This window comes from Podarcis bocagei (genome assembly GCF_964188305.1).
Source record: "Podarcis bocagei genome assembly, chromosome: 7".
Lineage (NCBI taxonomy): Eukaryota > Metazoa > Chordata > Lepidosauria > Squamata > Lacertidae > Podarcis > Podarcis bocagei.
The window spans coordinates 54,979,745-54,996,997 of NC_138132.1; the positions used below are offsets into that span (position 1 = coordinate 54,979,745).

The following is a 17,253-nucleotide window of genomic DNA, read 5'->3' on the forward strand; positions in this document are numbered from 1 at the left end:
GTTTAGCCTGGGGGAGGAGGAAGCAGTGAAGGATTTGGGGGGGGGGAGGAAGCATCAGCAAAGAAGAGAATATTATCAGGTGAGAACTTAATCATTGGACTTTGAGGGGGAGGGGGTTCAATGTTGCTCCATCCACAGGTTTCTCTTTGTTTGGCCCATCATAGCTTCAGTCAGGGTAAACAGAACAAAATTCTTTGTGGTCTCAGGTGAAGATTGAAAGGGGATTCAAGCCTGTGTATAAAACACAAACTACCATAACAAAGATAAATACACAGTTCCAATTGACCAGAACTGATTTTTTTTAAAAAGAGGAAGAGAGAGGGAAGAAAAGAGAGTGGGATCTGGGTATCACAAAAGAAAAAGGAGGAAAAAAAGAACTATGCTTGAAGATTAACCAATGAGCTCTCTGAAGTTGCATTGTTGCTCCTTAACTACAGTAGTGGCAACACAAGATACTGAAAGGTTTTTCTGCCTTTCCTTCATGTCATTTTCAAAGGCACCATCAAATGTTGGTGGAGTCCACTGGAAGGGAGCGTACAAAGGAAAGGGTGGGGAGACTCCATTAAAGGACACACGGTTTAGATTTAGTTACTTTTGCAGCACATCACTGACTGCATGAAAGCAGGCTAGGAGATGACGAGCCGAACTACATGATCAGCACACTTGTTTGATGAACCTGTTGCTGGGTTGAACCCCTGCACATACGTAGATAGCTTTTCGGTCTGATCTACCGTAGCAACATTTTGACGTTCTTACAATGCAAGCTATAAGATAGGATGGTTCATGTGATAAAACTGTCAATGGGCTGTACCATTTCAGATTGCAGGTGGGTGATCTCACGTGAATATTAATCCATATTAAATAATTTCTACAAAGAAAGCTCACTGGAACCTATTTCTTGGCATATTACTTGTTCTGGTGTGTGTGTGTGTGTGTTATACACACCTACCCACCCACTTCTGAGATTTCCTCCATGCAGTCTGCCATAGTAAAGTGCAGCTACAGACATGCCACATAGGTCTGATTGTACAGATTGACTCCAGGAACATAAAGTTGTGCTATACTGAATCAGATTGTAAGAACACAAGGAGAGCCTGCTGAATTATGCCTGTGGCCCATCTAGTCCAGCAACCAAGTCTCATAGTGGCTGACCAGATGCCTGTGGAAAACCTTCAAGCCTGCAACCAAGTTTTTCCGTATTCCAGTCTCTGAATCCCAAACAGACTAAGTCGCGAAGGATAATAATAATAGAAGGTAGAAGAACAGTCGCCAGAGTTGTTGTGTGTGAGAGCTGGAAGTGGCAGGCAGAGAGAGGCATGTCTTGCTCTGTGCTGAACCTAAGCTAGCCTTTTTGTAAACATTTGTTTACTCCTATACAGTTGATTCTCCTCTGTTTTTCTGCATAGGCAGAAAAGGTCCACTTGGGAAAATTTTGAGGGGGAAAAAGCCCATGTTGTCTTTGTTGCAGGTTGAGTTTGAATGGCTCCGACAATTTTGGTTCCAGGGTAAACGTTATAGGAAGTGCACTGACTGGTGGGACAAACCAATGGCTGCTCTGGATGAATTTTGGAGGAAGCTGGAGCTCATGGTATGTACCAGTTTTTGGCATCATGCCTCCTAACCATATTCTGCACCTAGTTTTCCCAATTGCTGTGGGTTGGTGAGTTGATGGCACCTTAAAGCTCCCAGCTCCATTTTAAGACAATTAGGCTTCAGTTGATTAAGCTTATTTTGAAAGGGAAACTAGTTGGCCCTGGACTAATCCTGCACCTCGGGGATGCTGTTTTGCCCTTTTGTTGCCAGTCTACAGGTGAAAGAGTTGCAGCTACTTAACAAGGTATGGGTTCTCTTTTCTACTCCTCTTCCTTGTCTTCTTAACCCAACTTTCCCCAGAAGACTTTGTCTCCACCGCCCTGTTCTCCATTCCCTGTTGTAACTAACCCAAAACACCTGGCACTGAAATAATGCACATACTTTCCCTATTTAAATATTTGAAAATTTGAGTGAAGCAAGGGTGCACGGGGGTAGAGCAGATCAATGCTAATTCCTAAACCACAGCCGCATTGGAAACCTATGGCAGGCTTAAGTAATTCCGTGTCACTGAGTCTAATGGGAGGGAGCAAGGGAAAATATAGATAGTTTTACCCACCACACTTTTTCTGCTTCCCTCCCTGCTTCACCTCCTGAGTTGGATATGGTTTGGATACAGTGGAGGTAATGCTGGTGGACTAGGTGCATATGATTGTCCAGTTAAGATACCAGCCTTGCTCCTCTTACCTCCTTTCCTTTGTTTCCCCTGTGTCAGATTATAGATTGCAAAACTATCGGGGCAGAAACCTTGCACTTTGTAAATGTGTATTGATGGTACTATTTCTGTGTCTCCTTCTCCTCCTCCTCCTCCTCCTTTATTCTTTTTCTTCTTTCCCCTCTTTTAGTTTTAAGACAACCATTGAATATACCTATAAAGAAGGAAACTAATTTTGTTAATGGTTAGTGCTTAATATAATCATGTCTTAGGAAACCTTAGTAATTCTCAAACTGTGCTGTGAGTTCCTCCCATGCAGCATAAAACGTGATGATCTGAATAATGAAGGCCCTGTTTTGAGCCCAGCGCCACCCTGCACACAGTGGAGGATGCCCTCCATGCCTCTTGCTTGGCCCTTTTGGTTAAACCCACCCAATTGGCACCACCTACCCAGTGATGCAGGGGAGGTACCAGGTGAGAAGTCCCAGAGAGCAGGAGGAAAAAACTCAAGAGGAGAGTGAAATCTCGGTCAGGGACTTAGAAGTTGAAAGGTGGAAGAGGGACACGCAAGGATCCAGTCTGGCCCCAGCTTTTGCCAGAGAAAGTTGTGCACTCAGAGCTATCCATGGTGCTGACATGTGACCCCACATCACCTTATGGGTTCTTCTTGGGGAGGACTGGTTGGAGTAGTGGGAGCTCATTTTATTTATTAAACTTTAACAACAACAACAACTTTTTATTTATACCCCGCCCTCCCCGGCCAGGGCCGGGCTCAGGGCAGCTAACACCAAATATGAATTACAATAAAACATAATAGAAAAAGAAACAGAAACAATAACAACAACAAACAAACAGTTAATTAAAATACGGCTTAAAATACAGCTTAAAATGCAGCCTCATTTTAGTAGTAGCCCATAAATCAAGACCATAAAGGGAGGAAACATCAGGTATTCACCCGAGCCAGCTATGATCCTACATAGGCCAGCAAAAAAACCAAGAGAAAATTTATATACCAAATCCCATATAAGGGGTCAGAGTGAGTCTAAGCTGAACAGCTTCGTCTTGCAGGCCCTGCGGAAAGATGTCAAAGATGCCCTAGTCTCTTGTGACAGAGCGTTCCACCATGTCGGGGCCAGGGCTGAAAAGGCCCTGGCCCTAGTTGAAACCAATCTAACCTCCTTGAGGCTCAGGACCTCCAAAGTATTGTTATTTATAGACCTTAAGGTCATCCGCGGGGCATACAAGGAGAGGCGGTCCTGTAGGTACTATGCAACCCAAAGCAAACTTTTAACATTAAATAAATAATATACATTAAACCCATAATAAAATAAAGCATAGAAAAATCTAAAACACATCCATATTTTTAACAGGGAGATTAGAACTTCCCACCCAGTATAGGAGACCACAGATCTTTAAAAGTCAAAAGCCTGGCAAAAAAAGAATGTTTTTGTCTGGTGCCTAAAGATACGTAATGATGGTGCCAGGCAAGCCTCCCTGGGTAAGGTATTCCACAAATGGGGAGCCACCATTGAAAAGGCCCATTCTCACGTCACCACCCTTTGGACCTCATGTGGAGTAGGGCTTCAGATGATGATTGCAGAGTCTGGATCAGTTCATATGGGGCGTGTGGGTCCTTGTTGACAGAGTGCTAGGCTCATGGACCTTTAAGGCTCTTCACTTTTCAGAAAGTGGGTGGAGCCTGAGAGGATTAGTTGGCCCAAGAGATGGGGAAAAGTCCCCGCTTGAGCTCCAGACCATGCTTGGTGCTATCTGTTTTGTTTTGTTTTTTCAAAATTTTTATTGATTTTCCAAATTTATAAACAAACAAACACACATAAATCCTGACTGTAATTATCCCACTATTATTAATATTGTTAGGTGACTTCCTCAACCCCCCCGGCTGAATTTCAATGTATATCATTGTAACAGTTTTCCAAGACTAATTTCTCATAAAATTTACTTAGTCAGCTAACTTCTTTCTTACTTTTCATATAAATTTTAAACATATTATTATATAAAATCACATATTTAAATCCTAAGCCAATCTGGTATTTGCAAGTATTTCTATTTAAATTATCTTTCCTATTTAACTAAATATTCTTTAAATTTCATCCATTCTTCTTGATACTCCTCCTCCTTCTGGTCGCGGACTCTTCCGGTCAGGTCGGCTAGCTCCCCAAAGTCCATCACCTTCATCTGCCATTCCTCCACTGTTGGCACTTCTTGTGTTTTCCAATTCTTGGCTACCAAAATCCTTGCAGCAGTTGTGGCATACAAAAACAATCTAACCTCTTTCTTGGGCAATTCCAGACCTATTATTCCAAGAAGGAAGGCCTCTGGTTTCTTAATAAACGTATATTTCAATTCATTATAAATCTTCTCCCAGAAGTCTTTCACCTTCATGCTTGGTGCTATCTGAAACCCAACATGCCACCTGGCTACCCATGCCACCCTCAGGTGTCCATCATACCAACTCATGGTAGGAAAATATGTCCCTATTCAAAGGGCCTTTGCTGTGGCTAGGTCATTCTGCCACATCTGTATGTGGGATTGAATCAGGGCTGATGCTGTGATGTCGCACAGGGATCTGCCTTCTGTGCGTGATTTAGTCTTCAGGGCTTTGCCTCTTCCCTTCATCAGAAGGCATGTGTGTGTCAGTAATTCTTACTCTTACCCATTTGCAAAGTGACTGGTCCTCTTTGAGCTGGTTGAGATGTAAAGCTAAACTGTATTTTAGCACATTTGAAGAGCCTAGGCTCCCTGCTCCCCATGCTTCCCATGTTCTTTAGTCCACATATCAGATCAGATCAGAAGCTTCTGTTCTCCTTACGACCACGCTGGAGGAGAAGGAGCGGGAAGTGCACACAAGCCGGTCGGTGTGTGTGTCTCATCCTCATAATGTTAATCCATAGTTTACTGTTGCATTCAATTCAGTTTTTGAGTCTAATAAGAACGTCTGCCAAATTTGAAATTAGGGTGTGGGTAGTCCTGCAGCTGTCTGGAACTTGAAAAACTCTGATCTAAGCGGTTTCCCTTTTCACTCTTGACTACCCTTGGGGTTTTTGTTTTTGTTTTGTCTTTGTTGGTGCTACAGTCATAGCCTTCTCCCCCTAGTTAGCTGCGTCGCTTAGCAAGTCAGAAATCAAGATGGTTCCGTTGCTACTTTATCTCCGCTGCGTGTTGAGGACATGGAAAAAACCTGCAAACCCGGAGAATTCTCAAGGGCTGAGTTGTCTGCAATTGGTGTGACGTCTCCATGTGTCTCTAATTAGAAACACGCCGCTGTCAAGTGTATCTCCTTTCAACGGGACTTGGGACGATATTTATCAGCAAGCTTGCAAGGCTTTTTTGGAGGCCAAGACAGAAGCTGCTTCTAATTTAAATCTTAAAAAGAATGGCTTTAATGTTTATGACTCCTAACACATTAATCACAATTAATTTGAGCTATTGAGGGAGACAGAAGAGAATGTTAATAGGTAATGTCTGTTGTTTTTGTTGGGTCTCTAAGTAAATTTGGGTGCTTATTATGGTTGGGATTCAGATTTACTCTCTTTCAACTCACCCCTCCCCAAGTTGGTCGTATTCCTTTCATACCTATCCCGTGTCCCAAACTCTTAAAAACACTAGCTGTTGGGCAGCAGGGGGCACTGTTGAGCTAGTGTTCAGGTAGGCTTCCAACAAGTCCGTTTGGGAAATAATAATAATAATAATGCAGCTACATGTCGGTATAAGTATCAAAATTTACCCCTGTTTCTTCAAGTTAACCATAATCTCTAAGATTCCATAATACAGGAAATCAATTGTGGGCTAACAAATTCAACAGCAATTTAACATTTTTAAAAAGTGCAGCGTGTTGCGACAGATCTGGTTTCTGTAAAATTAAGCTAATTTAAAACAACAAAAGCAAAACCTCTGGATGTTTCACATAAAGATAATGCATTTGTTTAAATTATAAAGACAAAACAAGCTATTTTGGGGGGTTGGGGTTGGGGGGGGAGGAATGTATATTTTAGCGTCCTCCCCTCCCATATATGCAAACCATTTCTGCTTTTCTCCGAAATCTGTGACTAACAGGAAAAACAAAACCATTAAAGCAAAATTAATTCCTTCTCTTGTTTGAGGTGAACAACTTTTGTCGTTCATTTTTATATTTATGCCTTTGATCTTTTCTAATGGGAGATACTCTTGAGAATTGCTTCTTTTGTAGATTTTTGAAAAATAAATAAATCTTGGAATGTTAATTCATTCATGTTAACAATAATTTCCCGAGTATTCTAACAGAAACATATTACAAAAAGTTTACATCGCTGGGTCTGTAGCTCATGGATGTCTTCATGTGTGTGTGTGTGTGTGTGTGTGACATTACTGTCTCTCTGTGTATTAGTGTGTGTGTATCTTCTAGTGTTTGTTCTTGGCATTCTTCCCCTAAGGATAGTTTCCCCTCACAGCTCACTCTTGTGATGTAAATGTTAAACCTTTCATTTGAATGACATTCTGATAAAACCACATTCTCTCCCACCTTCCCTTCTCTCTCCATCCCCTCCCCCTGCTTATTACTGCATGAATTTATGAACATTGAAAGGCAAACCAGTTTAAAGTTTGTGTGTCCTCTATTTCTTTTCTGTTTCCCCCAACCCACCCGTTTAACTATATGAAAGCAATTCACGTATTTGTGTGTATATCTATATATTTAATTTTAGTTGCCCAAGATTAGCACGTTATCATGCTCAACATCAAGATAAAGTTCTCTGCGAATTCAAAGGCAGAGTTACCATTTGAAAGGGCTTGTAGAAGCTTTGCTTTCTGGGTAGAGTCTGTTCTGAAAGGCTGAAATCTCATGTGATGCCAGGGAGCTCTTGCCGAAGCTGTTCTGAGATTCAGCGCACAGACAATTTGTCTCCCAGGGTCTGGTCTCATGCAAAACCTCGCAAAACTGACATTTATTTTACCCATAAAAATGTTTTAACGTTTGCGTTGAAGATGAGGGAACGAGGAAAGATGTAAAGGGGGGGTAATGAGAGAGGGGAAAAAACAATCCAAGAAGAATCTCAACCGTTTCCTTCTTCCTTAATGCAAGATAAAATGATGCAAAAATAATGTATTTTGATTGTGGAGTAAACTTGTTTTTTAAAAAATAATTTACCGTTGAATGACACATTTCTGCAGATTCCTTTTTTTTTAACATTCCATTTCATATGTGTTTTTTAAAATGCAAATCATGTCGCATTGTATGAAGCTTCCCCTCCTTCATTTGACAGTCCGTTTAACAATAGAGTTGTGTATTTAGAATGCAGTTGGCCTTGATGACCTTCATTCACTCCACTGCGTAAAGAATTATTATTAAAACGGATCTGTTTTCTTGCAGTATCAAAATCTCAACAATTTTTCATTATGCTAGGTAGGGCTAAGCTCCAATTAATCCCAACCATTTCTGGAGAAATTTGGTATGCGGACTGTGCTCCTGATGTTTAGAAAGATATACAAAGGTTTGGCTAAACAATAATCTCCCAGGATATAAATAAATGTTTTGCTTTCTATGTAAGACTGTGCTGAGTGGAGAGGAAAATGCAAACTTAGCCCCCTATTCAACTATTAATACACAATGTAGCTTCCTCTAATAATATAGCAGCTTGGCTTCATGCTATGTTGAGACTCATTTGAGAGGAAGGATGAGAGATAAATGTAATAAATAAATACAGTTAATAGTTTATTTATTTCATGAAATTTATATACTGCTTGGCTGTAAAATACAACAACACCCCACTCGAGTTTGGTTCACAAAAAGAATAAAACCATCAAATTCTCATTTAAAAATCTAGTTAAACCCAACAATTTGAAACAATCAAAAATAGTTAAAATTAACGATAAACTAAAATTGATCTTATAGTGTGTCAGCACCCGCACTTCTGAACTGTTTGGAAAAAGCAGGCATTAATCACCACCTGAAATGGTTCCTCTGTTTTGGTCAATATGTTGCAGCTTTATCGTTTCCATCGTGGTATTACCACAAAGCTTCCTGGAGTGACCTGATGTAGTGCTCTTGTCCCAGCTGGCATGAAGGAATGGTTGGTTGTTGTGCATCATCCCACATTTTATGTGCTCGCTTGTTGCTGTTTCCTTCCTTTCTTCTTACCAGTGAAACGGACAAATGTGCAGGAAAGCCTTGTCAGTTTCGCTGGAGCAGTGTTCAACTCATTTCTGTTTATTCTATTTTTTAAAAATCAAAGTATATTCTCTTTTGAAGGGGTTGTGGGAGGTGCGAGTAAAGAAGTTTAAGAGAGAAGGAAACGGCGAGTGGGAAGGGCTGAATGTGCCTCTGGTTATGAGAGAGCAACCTGTGGTGCCGGCTTGACTTTGCTGGTTACTATGGCTGGGTGGGATTAAATAATGCATTGTGTTGAAGAAGAGCACGCCTCTTTTGCCGTGAGTCAAGGGAAGACAGAGGGGAAATAAGATGGCATTGGCCAGTACCAAGGCTGAACCCATACACAGTGGTACCTCGGGTTAAGTGCTTAATTCGTTCTGGAGGTCTGTTCTTAACCTGAAACTGTTCTTAACCTGAAGCACCACTTTAGCTAATGGGGCCTCCTGCTGCTGTTGCACTGCTGGAGAACAATTTTTGTTCTCATACTGAAGCAAAGTTCTTAACCTGAGGTAATATTTCTGGGTTAGCGGAGTCTGGAACCTGAAGCGTCTGTAACCCGAGGTACCACTGTACACCATACACTTAAAACACATCACTTCCCCCAAAGAATCCTGGGAACTCTGGTTAAGGGTGCTGGGTATTTTAGCTCTATGAGGAGGGCCCTGGCTTCCCAGGATTCTTTGGGGTAAGCCATTTGCTTCAAATGTATTGTGTGTATACAGCCTAGGTCCTCTGAAGAAGGGAGGGGAGGGGAGGTCGGTCTGCAAAGGGGTGATTTCTGGGCACATCAAGAATGGTGGAGCTGGCTCTGTGCTTTGGGCGGCAGTAGGGGGCATCTGGCAATTCGTCCTTCAGGGTCAGGATCCTCTCTTGCCCTTTGCGGTACAAGCATTTAAGAGCGCATGGGAGTATTTGGTGGCCCATCAAAATGAACTGTGGGGGAAGATAAAAAAATTCCTTCCAGTAGCACCTTAAAGACCAACTAAGTTAGTTCTTGGTATGAGCTTTCGTGTGCATGCACACTTCTTCTTTTTTATTTTATTTTTTATTTTTTATTTTGACTATGGCAGACCAACACGGCTACCTACCTGTGTGGGGGAAGAGGCAGTGAGGAAGAAGGGTAGAAATGGCCTGAGCTTCGGGTGTTTTATACGAATAAAAAAATTAAGCCCAAAGTGAGAAAGTGTGATTTCTAGGGAGATGAGTGTGGGTGTTCGAGAGAGTCTGTTTCTGTTGGGAACTCATCCCTGAGCCAGACCTCTGTTAATAGTGACTAAAGAGACACTAATGTAGAAAGAGAGAAGAGGTTAAAATATTGGAGGGGGGGGAGCAAATACTAAATCTTTACAAAAAGAAAAGATTTTGTGTCTGCAGGGATGCGAACTCTGTAGCTTTATAGTTATGTCTGGTTGTGGTGGTTGGTTTGTACGTTTGTTGTTTGTTGTGCATACTGAGCGTTTTTAGTATATGTGCTACCAAAGCAACTGCTATACTGGTTATTCTTATTGTACATCCCAGGGGCTTTGGCACAAGGCGACTAAATAAATTCATCACCATCATTACTTAAACTAAAATATTCAGTACAAAAATGTATAACAGCAGCTTGGTTATATGCAAAATAGCAAATAACCTCAGGTAAGCCCTTGGAAATAATCCTTCTAACTCTATAAGGAGGTTAATTGCCTCCTTATTCTTGCTGACACTGATAGAAATTTGACCACCATCAATGAAACCCATGGAATTTTGTCTCCCAGCAAATATTTGACAGAACTGAACTGGCCCTCTTGGTTTAATGTGGGTCCGTCCCCACCATGTAGTTTATTGTCTGTGTATGCAAATAGTTTGCTTGGCTAACGAGAAACAAATTTGATATGGTTTAGACTAAGGTAGGCTGACATGTCACTGTAAAAGCACCTCCTTGTATAAGCTCTCAAGTGATTAAAAAACCTGATACTAGCTAGAGCATTTAAAACTGCATTTTTGACTTCCCCGTTTGCATACCAACACCAAGAGTCAGTCTAAGGAGCCCTTTGAGGGGTGTTGAAAGGTACCATTCCTCCGAGCTTGGTGTTTGGAAGAACCGATAAATATGAGTGTCCATAGTTAGAAGTGAACATCCCACTCTTTACTGCTAAGGACAGCTGCCCAGTTATAAGTGTGGTTCTTCACCTTTAGTCCAATTCTTCTGGATGCAAGATTTTTCTTTTTGTGTGGTCGTTTCAAACATTTAAGAAACATCAGAGCTTTTGTATGATTAGGAGGCACTTTTGTCAAAATAAAACTGTCTTTGTTAAAGCTTTGCAAGCCTAGAAGCAGCTTAGAGCTCCAGTGCACACATCTCCAAATTTTGAAAAAGCAAGATGATGATGATGATGATGATAACAACAACAACAATCAATTTTATTATTATTTTGCAAAAGCCAATTCTGTTTTATAAAATAACCACAGCAGTAGGGCACTAATTTACTAGAAATGTGAACTTTTCCCTGATCCTTGTTGATGAATAGCTTTTAGTGAAAGAAATTTGTACTAATTAAGCAAAGTTCATTTACTCAGCTTTTTTTTAACAGTCATGTATGCAGAGCTTTAGGCCACCTAAGTAACATGTAATTGCTGGGTGTTGTTAAATTGGCTTGACAGCCACATCAACAATAACAATTGCAGCTTTTTATAATTTAGTGTTCTTATTGTAACTTCCAATTGCCGTGCTGGAGAGGACAAGGTGTAGCCAGTTTCCACCTGTCTAACAGTTTAGGCTGCAATCCTAACCCCACTTAGCTGGGAGTAAGCCTATTAATTCAATAGGACTTACTTCTGAGTAGATATGGTTAGGATTGTACTGTTAGAAAGTGACCTGGTACGCCAACACCGCATGTACTTAAAGTTAGTATGGGTGACTGCAGTGTCACTTATTGTCAAATGGATGTGATTAGAATTATATAGTAAACCTAATCCATAATGTCCAAGTTCCTTATAGGTTCACATTTTTGGCAGGAATAACTTAATAATTTGCTTATTTCAAATTCTGAGGAGTGTAGAATTAAATGACTGAACATAAAGCTAAACTCTATGCATATGAGGGAGGCAGTAATCTTTTTTTTTAAAGAACCTTAATTGAAAAGTTAAACTGAGGACACGACATTTTTTTCTCTCTCCTCTCCTACCTGGGAGTGCAATTTGAAATACGTTTCGGCAAGAACAAGCCCAATTGATTTCAGCAGGGCTTACTTCCTAATAAATATGTTTATGGCTGAGGCTGCGGCGTTGTCAATCTCCATAAGTGTGGAAGAAAATTCAGCACTCTCCAGTTGCTGAATGACTATTATTTTTTAATAAAATAGTTGTCTTCCACATCTCCCTCATATAGATATATTTACAATTCTGAGCGAATTCAAAGCTAAGCTTCCAAAACAAAATGTGTGCTCAAAGCACAAAGGGCTGTGTTTATGATTCTCTTTGAAGTGGTTTTTTTCCTCCTTCTTTTTTCTTTTTGCAATAGGATAAGGAAATTTTTTAGAAACTGTCTGATAGTGTTCAGGGTAAATACTTAAACCCCTTTAGAGAATTTCACACACAGATACTGTGCAGTAAAAAAAAGGGGATACTTATGTTTCCTAAAGCTGCTACAGCCTACAGCTTTGTACTTAAAGACAGAGGTGTTGAATAGAATTCTACCGAGGATACATCCAGTGACAATATCTACAGGAACATCAGAGCAAACCAGTGGATAGCACTTGCTTTCTTTCTTTTTTAACCCTTCTGTGGATGTGCGGAGATCTACATCTGTGTGCAGCGCTGCCTGTTTCTTGAGCTGGAATTGATCAGCACCGCACCCCCGCATCTGAAACAACAACAACAACAACAACAACAACTGCAACACTGTGTGATCTCTGCACAAGGAATAGTAAACGCCCAACAACATGCATGCTTCTTGATCGCCAAGGTCCTCTGATGGGGGGGGCCCTGACCCTGAGGTTACTTTGGCCTATTACCAGGCACCAGGCCTTTCATGCTGCAACCAAGCCTGCCCTGTGGAACTCCTTGCCAATAGTGTTTTGGCAGGAGCCACCGCTGCTTGTTTTTAAAAGTCTTCTAAAACCTGTATTATTCAGACCAGCCTTCCGTATCTGCTAACCAGCTCGTATTGAGGTGCTTGGCATTTTTTAAAAAATTGTAATACTGTTGTTTACAGTCTGTATCACTGCCTTGCGTCTCTAGTAAAGTGGCCTCCAGCTACTCTGGAATGCTGTGTTAAGTTTCTCTGCAAGCACAGCGTTCCAAACCCCATTGTACCAGTGGCAGCAACATGTCATTGCAGAGTAGGGGAGGGATTGTGAGAAATAGAAAGGGCAATTGCCAGCCAGTGGTCACTGGGAAGAACTGCATTGCCACTACTTGGAAACTGGTGAGTGTGGTGGCAAAAAAGGCAAATTATAGAATGTGTATACAGTGGTACCTTGGGTTACAGATGCTTCAGGTTACAGATGCTTCAGGTTACAGACTCCACTAACCCAGAAATAGTACCTTGGGTTAAGAACTTTGCTTCAGGATGAGAACGGAAATCGTGCTCTGGTGGCACAGTGGCAGTGGGAGGCCCCATTAGCTAAAGTGGTGCTTCAGGTTAAGAACAGTTTCAGGTTAAGAATGGACCTCCGGAACAAATAAAGTTCTTAACCCAAGGTACCACTGTATACACACACACACACACACACACACACACACACACACACACACACACACTTTTGTCGCTACCCAGTTGCTACTCAAAATGCAAGCCAAAAGTTTTTGATTATTTTTTTTAAGCACTAAACTGGAGGCAAAATTCAAAATTCACTCTTTTTAACAGTGGGGAAGTTGCATATACGTATGTCTTCGTGGTGAGCTCCAGGGCAGGCATTATCATCTTTACAACTATAAGCAAGTTCTGTTAAAGTAGCTTCATGATATCTCAGTTGGCCACTTTTGCTCGCTCGTTTTGGACTCAAGGGTTGGAACTTAAGTCTTTGATGATGCACCTGGGATTTCTCTGTGCTTGTCAGCACAGCATAGCTCTTCACTCCCCCCACACCCGAGGGATAATACCACACTCCTAGGAACATAAGAAGCAGCCCTATATTGAGTCAGACCATTGGTCCATCTAACTCAGTGTTTCCTACTGATTGGCAGCAGCATCTCCCTAGTGTGTCAGACTTGGCTGTTTCCCAGTCCTACCTGGAGATGCCAGGAATTGCACCTCAGGACGTTCTGCATATGCTCCATCCCTAAGCTATGGTCCTTCCCCTAAAAACCGTTCTGTGTGTGGGAAGTTCTACATCAGCGGTTCTCAAGCTGTGGGTCCCCAGATGTTGTTGGACTACAACTCCCTTCATCCCTGACCACTGGTCATGCTGGCTAGGAATGATGGGAGTTGTAGTCCAACAACATCTGGGGACCCACAGGTTGAGAAACACTGTTCTACATGGACCTTCCATCTGTGATGGGCATTGTAGCTATTCATACATCCAAAACAGTGGCTTGGTTTTTCGATAGATATTTGGCCTTTGTAGTATGTTCCAGCACACAGTTTAAGAATCCTTGATCTACAGATGCTCTCCTTCAGCCACCCTCTGCTTCTCACCTGCCCCATCAACTTCTTTATGGATTCATCCAAGGTTAGGCATTTTGAGAGAGTCTTCTCTTTATGACTGTTGACCGAAGTCTAGAGATCATGCAGTGTGTTGGTCTATATACTCCCCCTCCTCCACTTAGCTCTCCACCAACACTACCAAACATATAGAGTAGTATAAGATTAAACTCGGAGTGAAAATATAAACAGACATATTTGCACTGTGAAAGAGAACAACCCCGGTGAAATACACAGGAGGCTGGTTGCAGTGCAGCCTTGTTAGAGTTTGAAAAATTCGGACAGCTGGGAGACTCTTCTTCCAATATTAACTTTGACGTTACTTTCATTTTCAAGTCTGGATGCTAGTAGCAATGTGAAAATTCAATCAACTTTTACTTTTAGTGCTCTGCAACTTACCTAACTTTTTTTTTAAGATCCTGTAACTCAGAAATTAATTTCAGCTTTGGTTGTATGGGCAGTAGGGGTGGAGTGAACCCATAGTTTAACAGGAGTGGGGAGAGAACTCCAATAATTGAGTTTAATAAAAACAAACCAAATTTAACTAATTAAGAATCACTCTTGTCACAGTGGCCAGCCTGATGCCTATGGGAAGACCACAGCTGTAATAAATATTTGGCCACAGAATGATTCGTAGAGGCATTTTTGCTGTGCTTTGTGTTTCCTGTGTCTCTTTGGCCATGCAGAAACTGAGAAGCTGGTGCATCCTGATATTTTGCCCTCCCTGTTGAAGCCCCAGCCAGTAGGCATTTTGTTTGCCTTCCTTCCAAAGGTGCAGCCAAGGAAGCAGTTAAGCAGAAAGAGGGACCAGCCCTTGCCATCTCAGCTCAGCTTCTTCCAGCAATTATTGTTAAGAGATTTCTCTCTCCGATATTAACTTTGGAGCCTATGTGTCTGGAAGCAGCTTGGGCAGTTGGGCTTAAACTGAGTAGGCAATAACAGGATCATTGATGTCGGCCAAAATCAAAATGCCTTTCTTCTTTCCCCGTTTAACACAGCTGAAATGTCTCTCTTAAACCTTTGCACGTGCAAAGTCAGAATGGAAAAGAAAAGCACTATTTGGTACCTTTTAAAATAAATAGCGCTGTGTGTGTGTGTGTGTGTGTGTGTGTGTGTGTGTGTGTGTGTGTGTGAAAAAAGGTCTAAAAGGCAAGCCGGAATGCTTATCTTTGCTTCTGCCGGTGCAAGGGTGCTGCTGTGTGTCTCATAAAGATTTCTGGCACTGTGAGAAAACCTGGTCAATTTCAGATTCTTTCTTGGGACCTGTCTGAAGTGTTGACAAGCGGCTCGCCTGAATATTAATACACTCTCCATCATCAAAAGCTGTTGCATACCCAAAGGATGAGAAATATTTTAATCAGCTTTCAGCTTGTCTAGCAAGAGTCAGTTTATTCCATTGGGATTATACATTCGTACACTCTTTTCTTTTTCTTTTTTTGTCTCCACACGCTCTCTGTCTCTTTTTCTCTGCTACTTTAAAAACTGGAGTTAAGCAAACATCTCCCCCCTCCTCATTTTCTTGGGCTGTCTTTGCTGTGATTTAATTGCAGGATTTTAAACAATTAAATATTAAAGAATATATTTTATTTTTAAAAAACTAACCAACAAACCTGGGGGTAGCCACCCTCTTTATTTTCCTGTTCCTTGATGAAGTCCCATAGAAGGAGGCTAAGGCAGGGGTGGGAAACTCTCCATCTGTATTCTGAATTTAACCCTCAAGGCCCCTCTAGCAGATCCTTGGGACCCTCCCCAGGCCACACCCCTCACTGGCCTTACTCCATAGCCCCCTCGCCCCATGCTTTTTCCCTGGCTGGAGTGAGTTGTTGAACTCTCATAATGCCTCTTGTTTGCTTGGATGGAGAAGTGTGTCTGTGTAGAAACCTCTGGCTTTCGTGTGGCTGGAATATAGATTGTCAGAGAAAGGTAAGATGCACTATTGCCTCTGGCCGTACCAACCACTCACATGTACTTCCCAGAAGACTGCCTACAGGGGAAATGCGTCCCTTGGGCTGAAAAGGGTTCCTCACCCTTTGCCTTCCTTATTTCATTGTTAGGGACTGTGTCACACATTTTTAGACCCAGTTTTAGGAACAGCTGACCACTGCCCCTGTGGCGAGTTGTGCCACTGTAGAGTCTCAGTAAAGAATCTTCCTTATTTATTTATATTTTTATACTGCACTATACCCAAAGGTCTCAGGGTGTTTCGCACAAAGGATCACATACATGAAATCAAAATACAAACAGCAACCCAATAACCCCCCCCCAAAAGAGCCATCATTTTAAAAAGGGTATAGGATGTAGATCAGGTCAGGCAAAGGCCTGGTTAAAAAGGAACGTTTTTGCCTGGTGCCTAAAGGTGTATAGTGAAGGTGGCAGGCGAACTTCCCTGAAGAGAGTGTTCCACAGATGGGGAGCCAATGCAGAGAAGGCCTGCTCTCGTGTTGCCACCCTCCTGACCTCTCAAGGAGGAGGCACATAAAGAAGGGCCTCAGAAGATGATCTCAGGGTCCTGGTGGGTTCATAGGGGAAGAGGCGGTCCTTGAGGTATTGTGGTCCTGAGCCATTTAAGGGTTTATAGTTCAAAACCAGCGCTTTGAATTGGGCCCGGAAACTAATTGGTAGCCAGTGCAGTTGGACCAGGATCGGTGTAATATGCTCAAACTGTCTTGCTCTGGTGAGCAACCTGGCTGCTGAATGCTGTACCGGCTGAAGTTTCCGAACCGTCTTCAGAGGCAGCTCTATGTATAAACACATTGCAGTAATCTAACCTTGAGGTTACCAGAGCATAGACAACAGTAGTTAGGCTATACCTGTCCAGATAAGGGCGTAACGGGGCCACCAACCGAAGCGGATGGAAGGCACTCTGGGCCACTGAGGCCACCTGAGCCTCAAGTGACAGCAAAGGATCCAGGAGTACCCCCAAACTACAAACCTGCTCCTTCAGTGGCATCGTAACCCCATCAAGAGCAGGCAACCTCCCAGATCGAATGAGTCCAGGCTGGCTGTTGGTTTCTCCCGGGTGCAGGAGGTTCTGTAGGTGAACTTCCTGTCTCAGGGAAATATTGGCTGAGAGGCAAGGTCTCCTGGACTTCTGGTGCGTCTTGTGTTCCTGGTCTTGCACTTTGCTTCTGCTTCTTGTCTTGTTCTCTGCTCCTGCCTTCTGGATTGCCCTCTGCTTCTGGATTACCCTCTGCCCTCTGGATTGCCCTCTGCTCCTAAGTGCTGGCTTCCTGAGTTCCT

At 42.2% G+C, this 17,253-nt stretch overlaps 1 protein-coding gene across 11 annotated transcripts in view; it reads left to right on the forward strand.

Annotated features, from left to right (window-relative positions):
• Nucleotides 1-17,253, forward strand: part of FTO (FTO alpha-ketoglutarate dependent dioxygenase) — a 274,213-nt gene that overhangs the window by 74,502 nt on the left and 182,458 nt on the right. For 8 of the 11 annotated variants that reach the window (XM_081201190.1, XM_081201196.1, XM_081201195.1 and 5 more), the window contains exon 7: nt 1,469-1,588. The exons of 2 other annotated variants lie outside the window; for them this stretch is intronic. In XM_081201190.1, coding sequence (XP_081057316.1) covers nt 1,469-1,588 — 120 coding nt within the window. Of the gene's footprint in view, nt 1-1,468; nt 1,589-5,359; nt 5,510-17,253 lie in introns of those variants that run through there. One more of the 11 variants, XM_081201200.1, reaches the window with a different exon arrangement.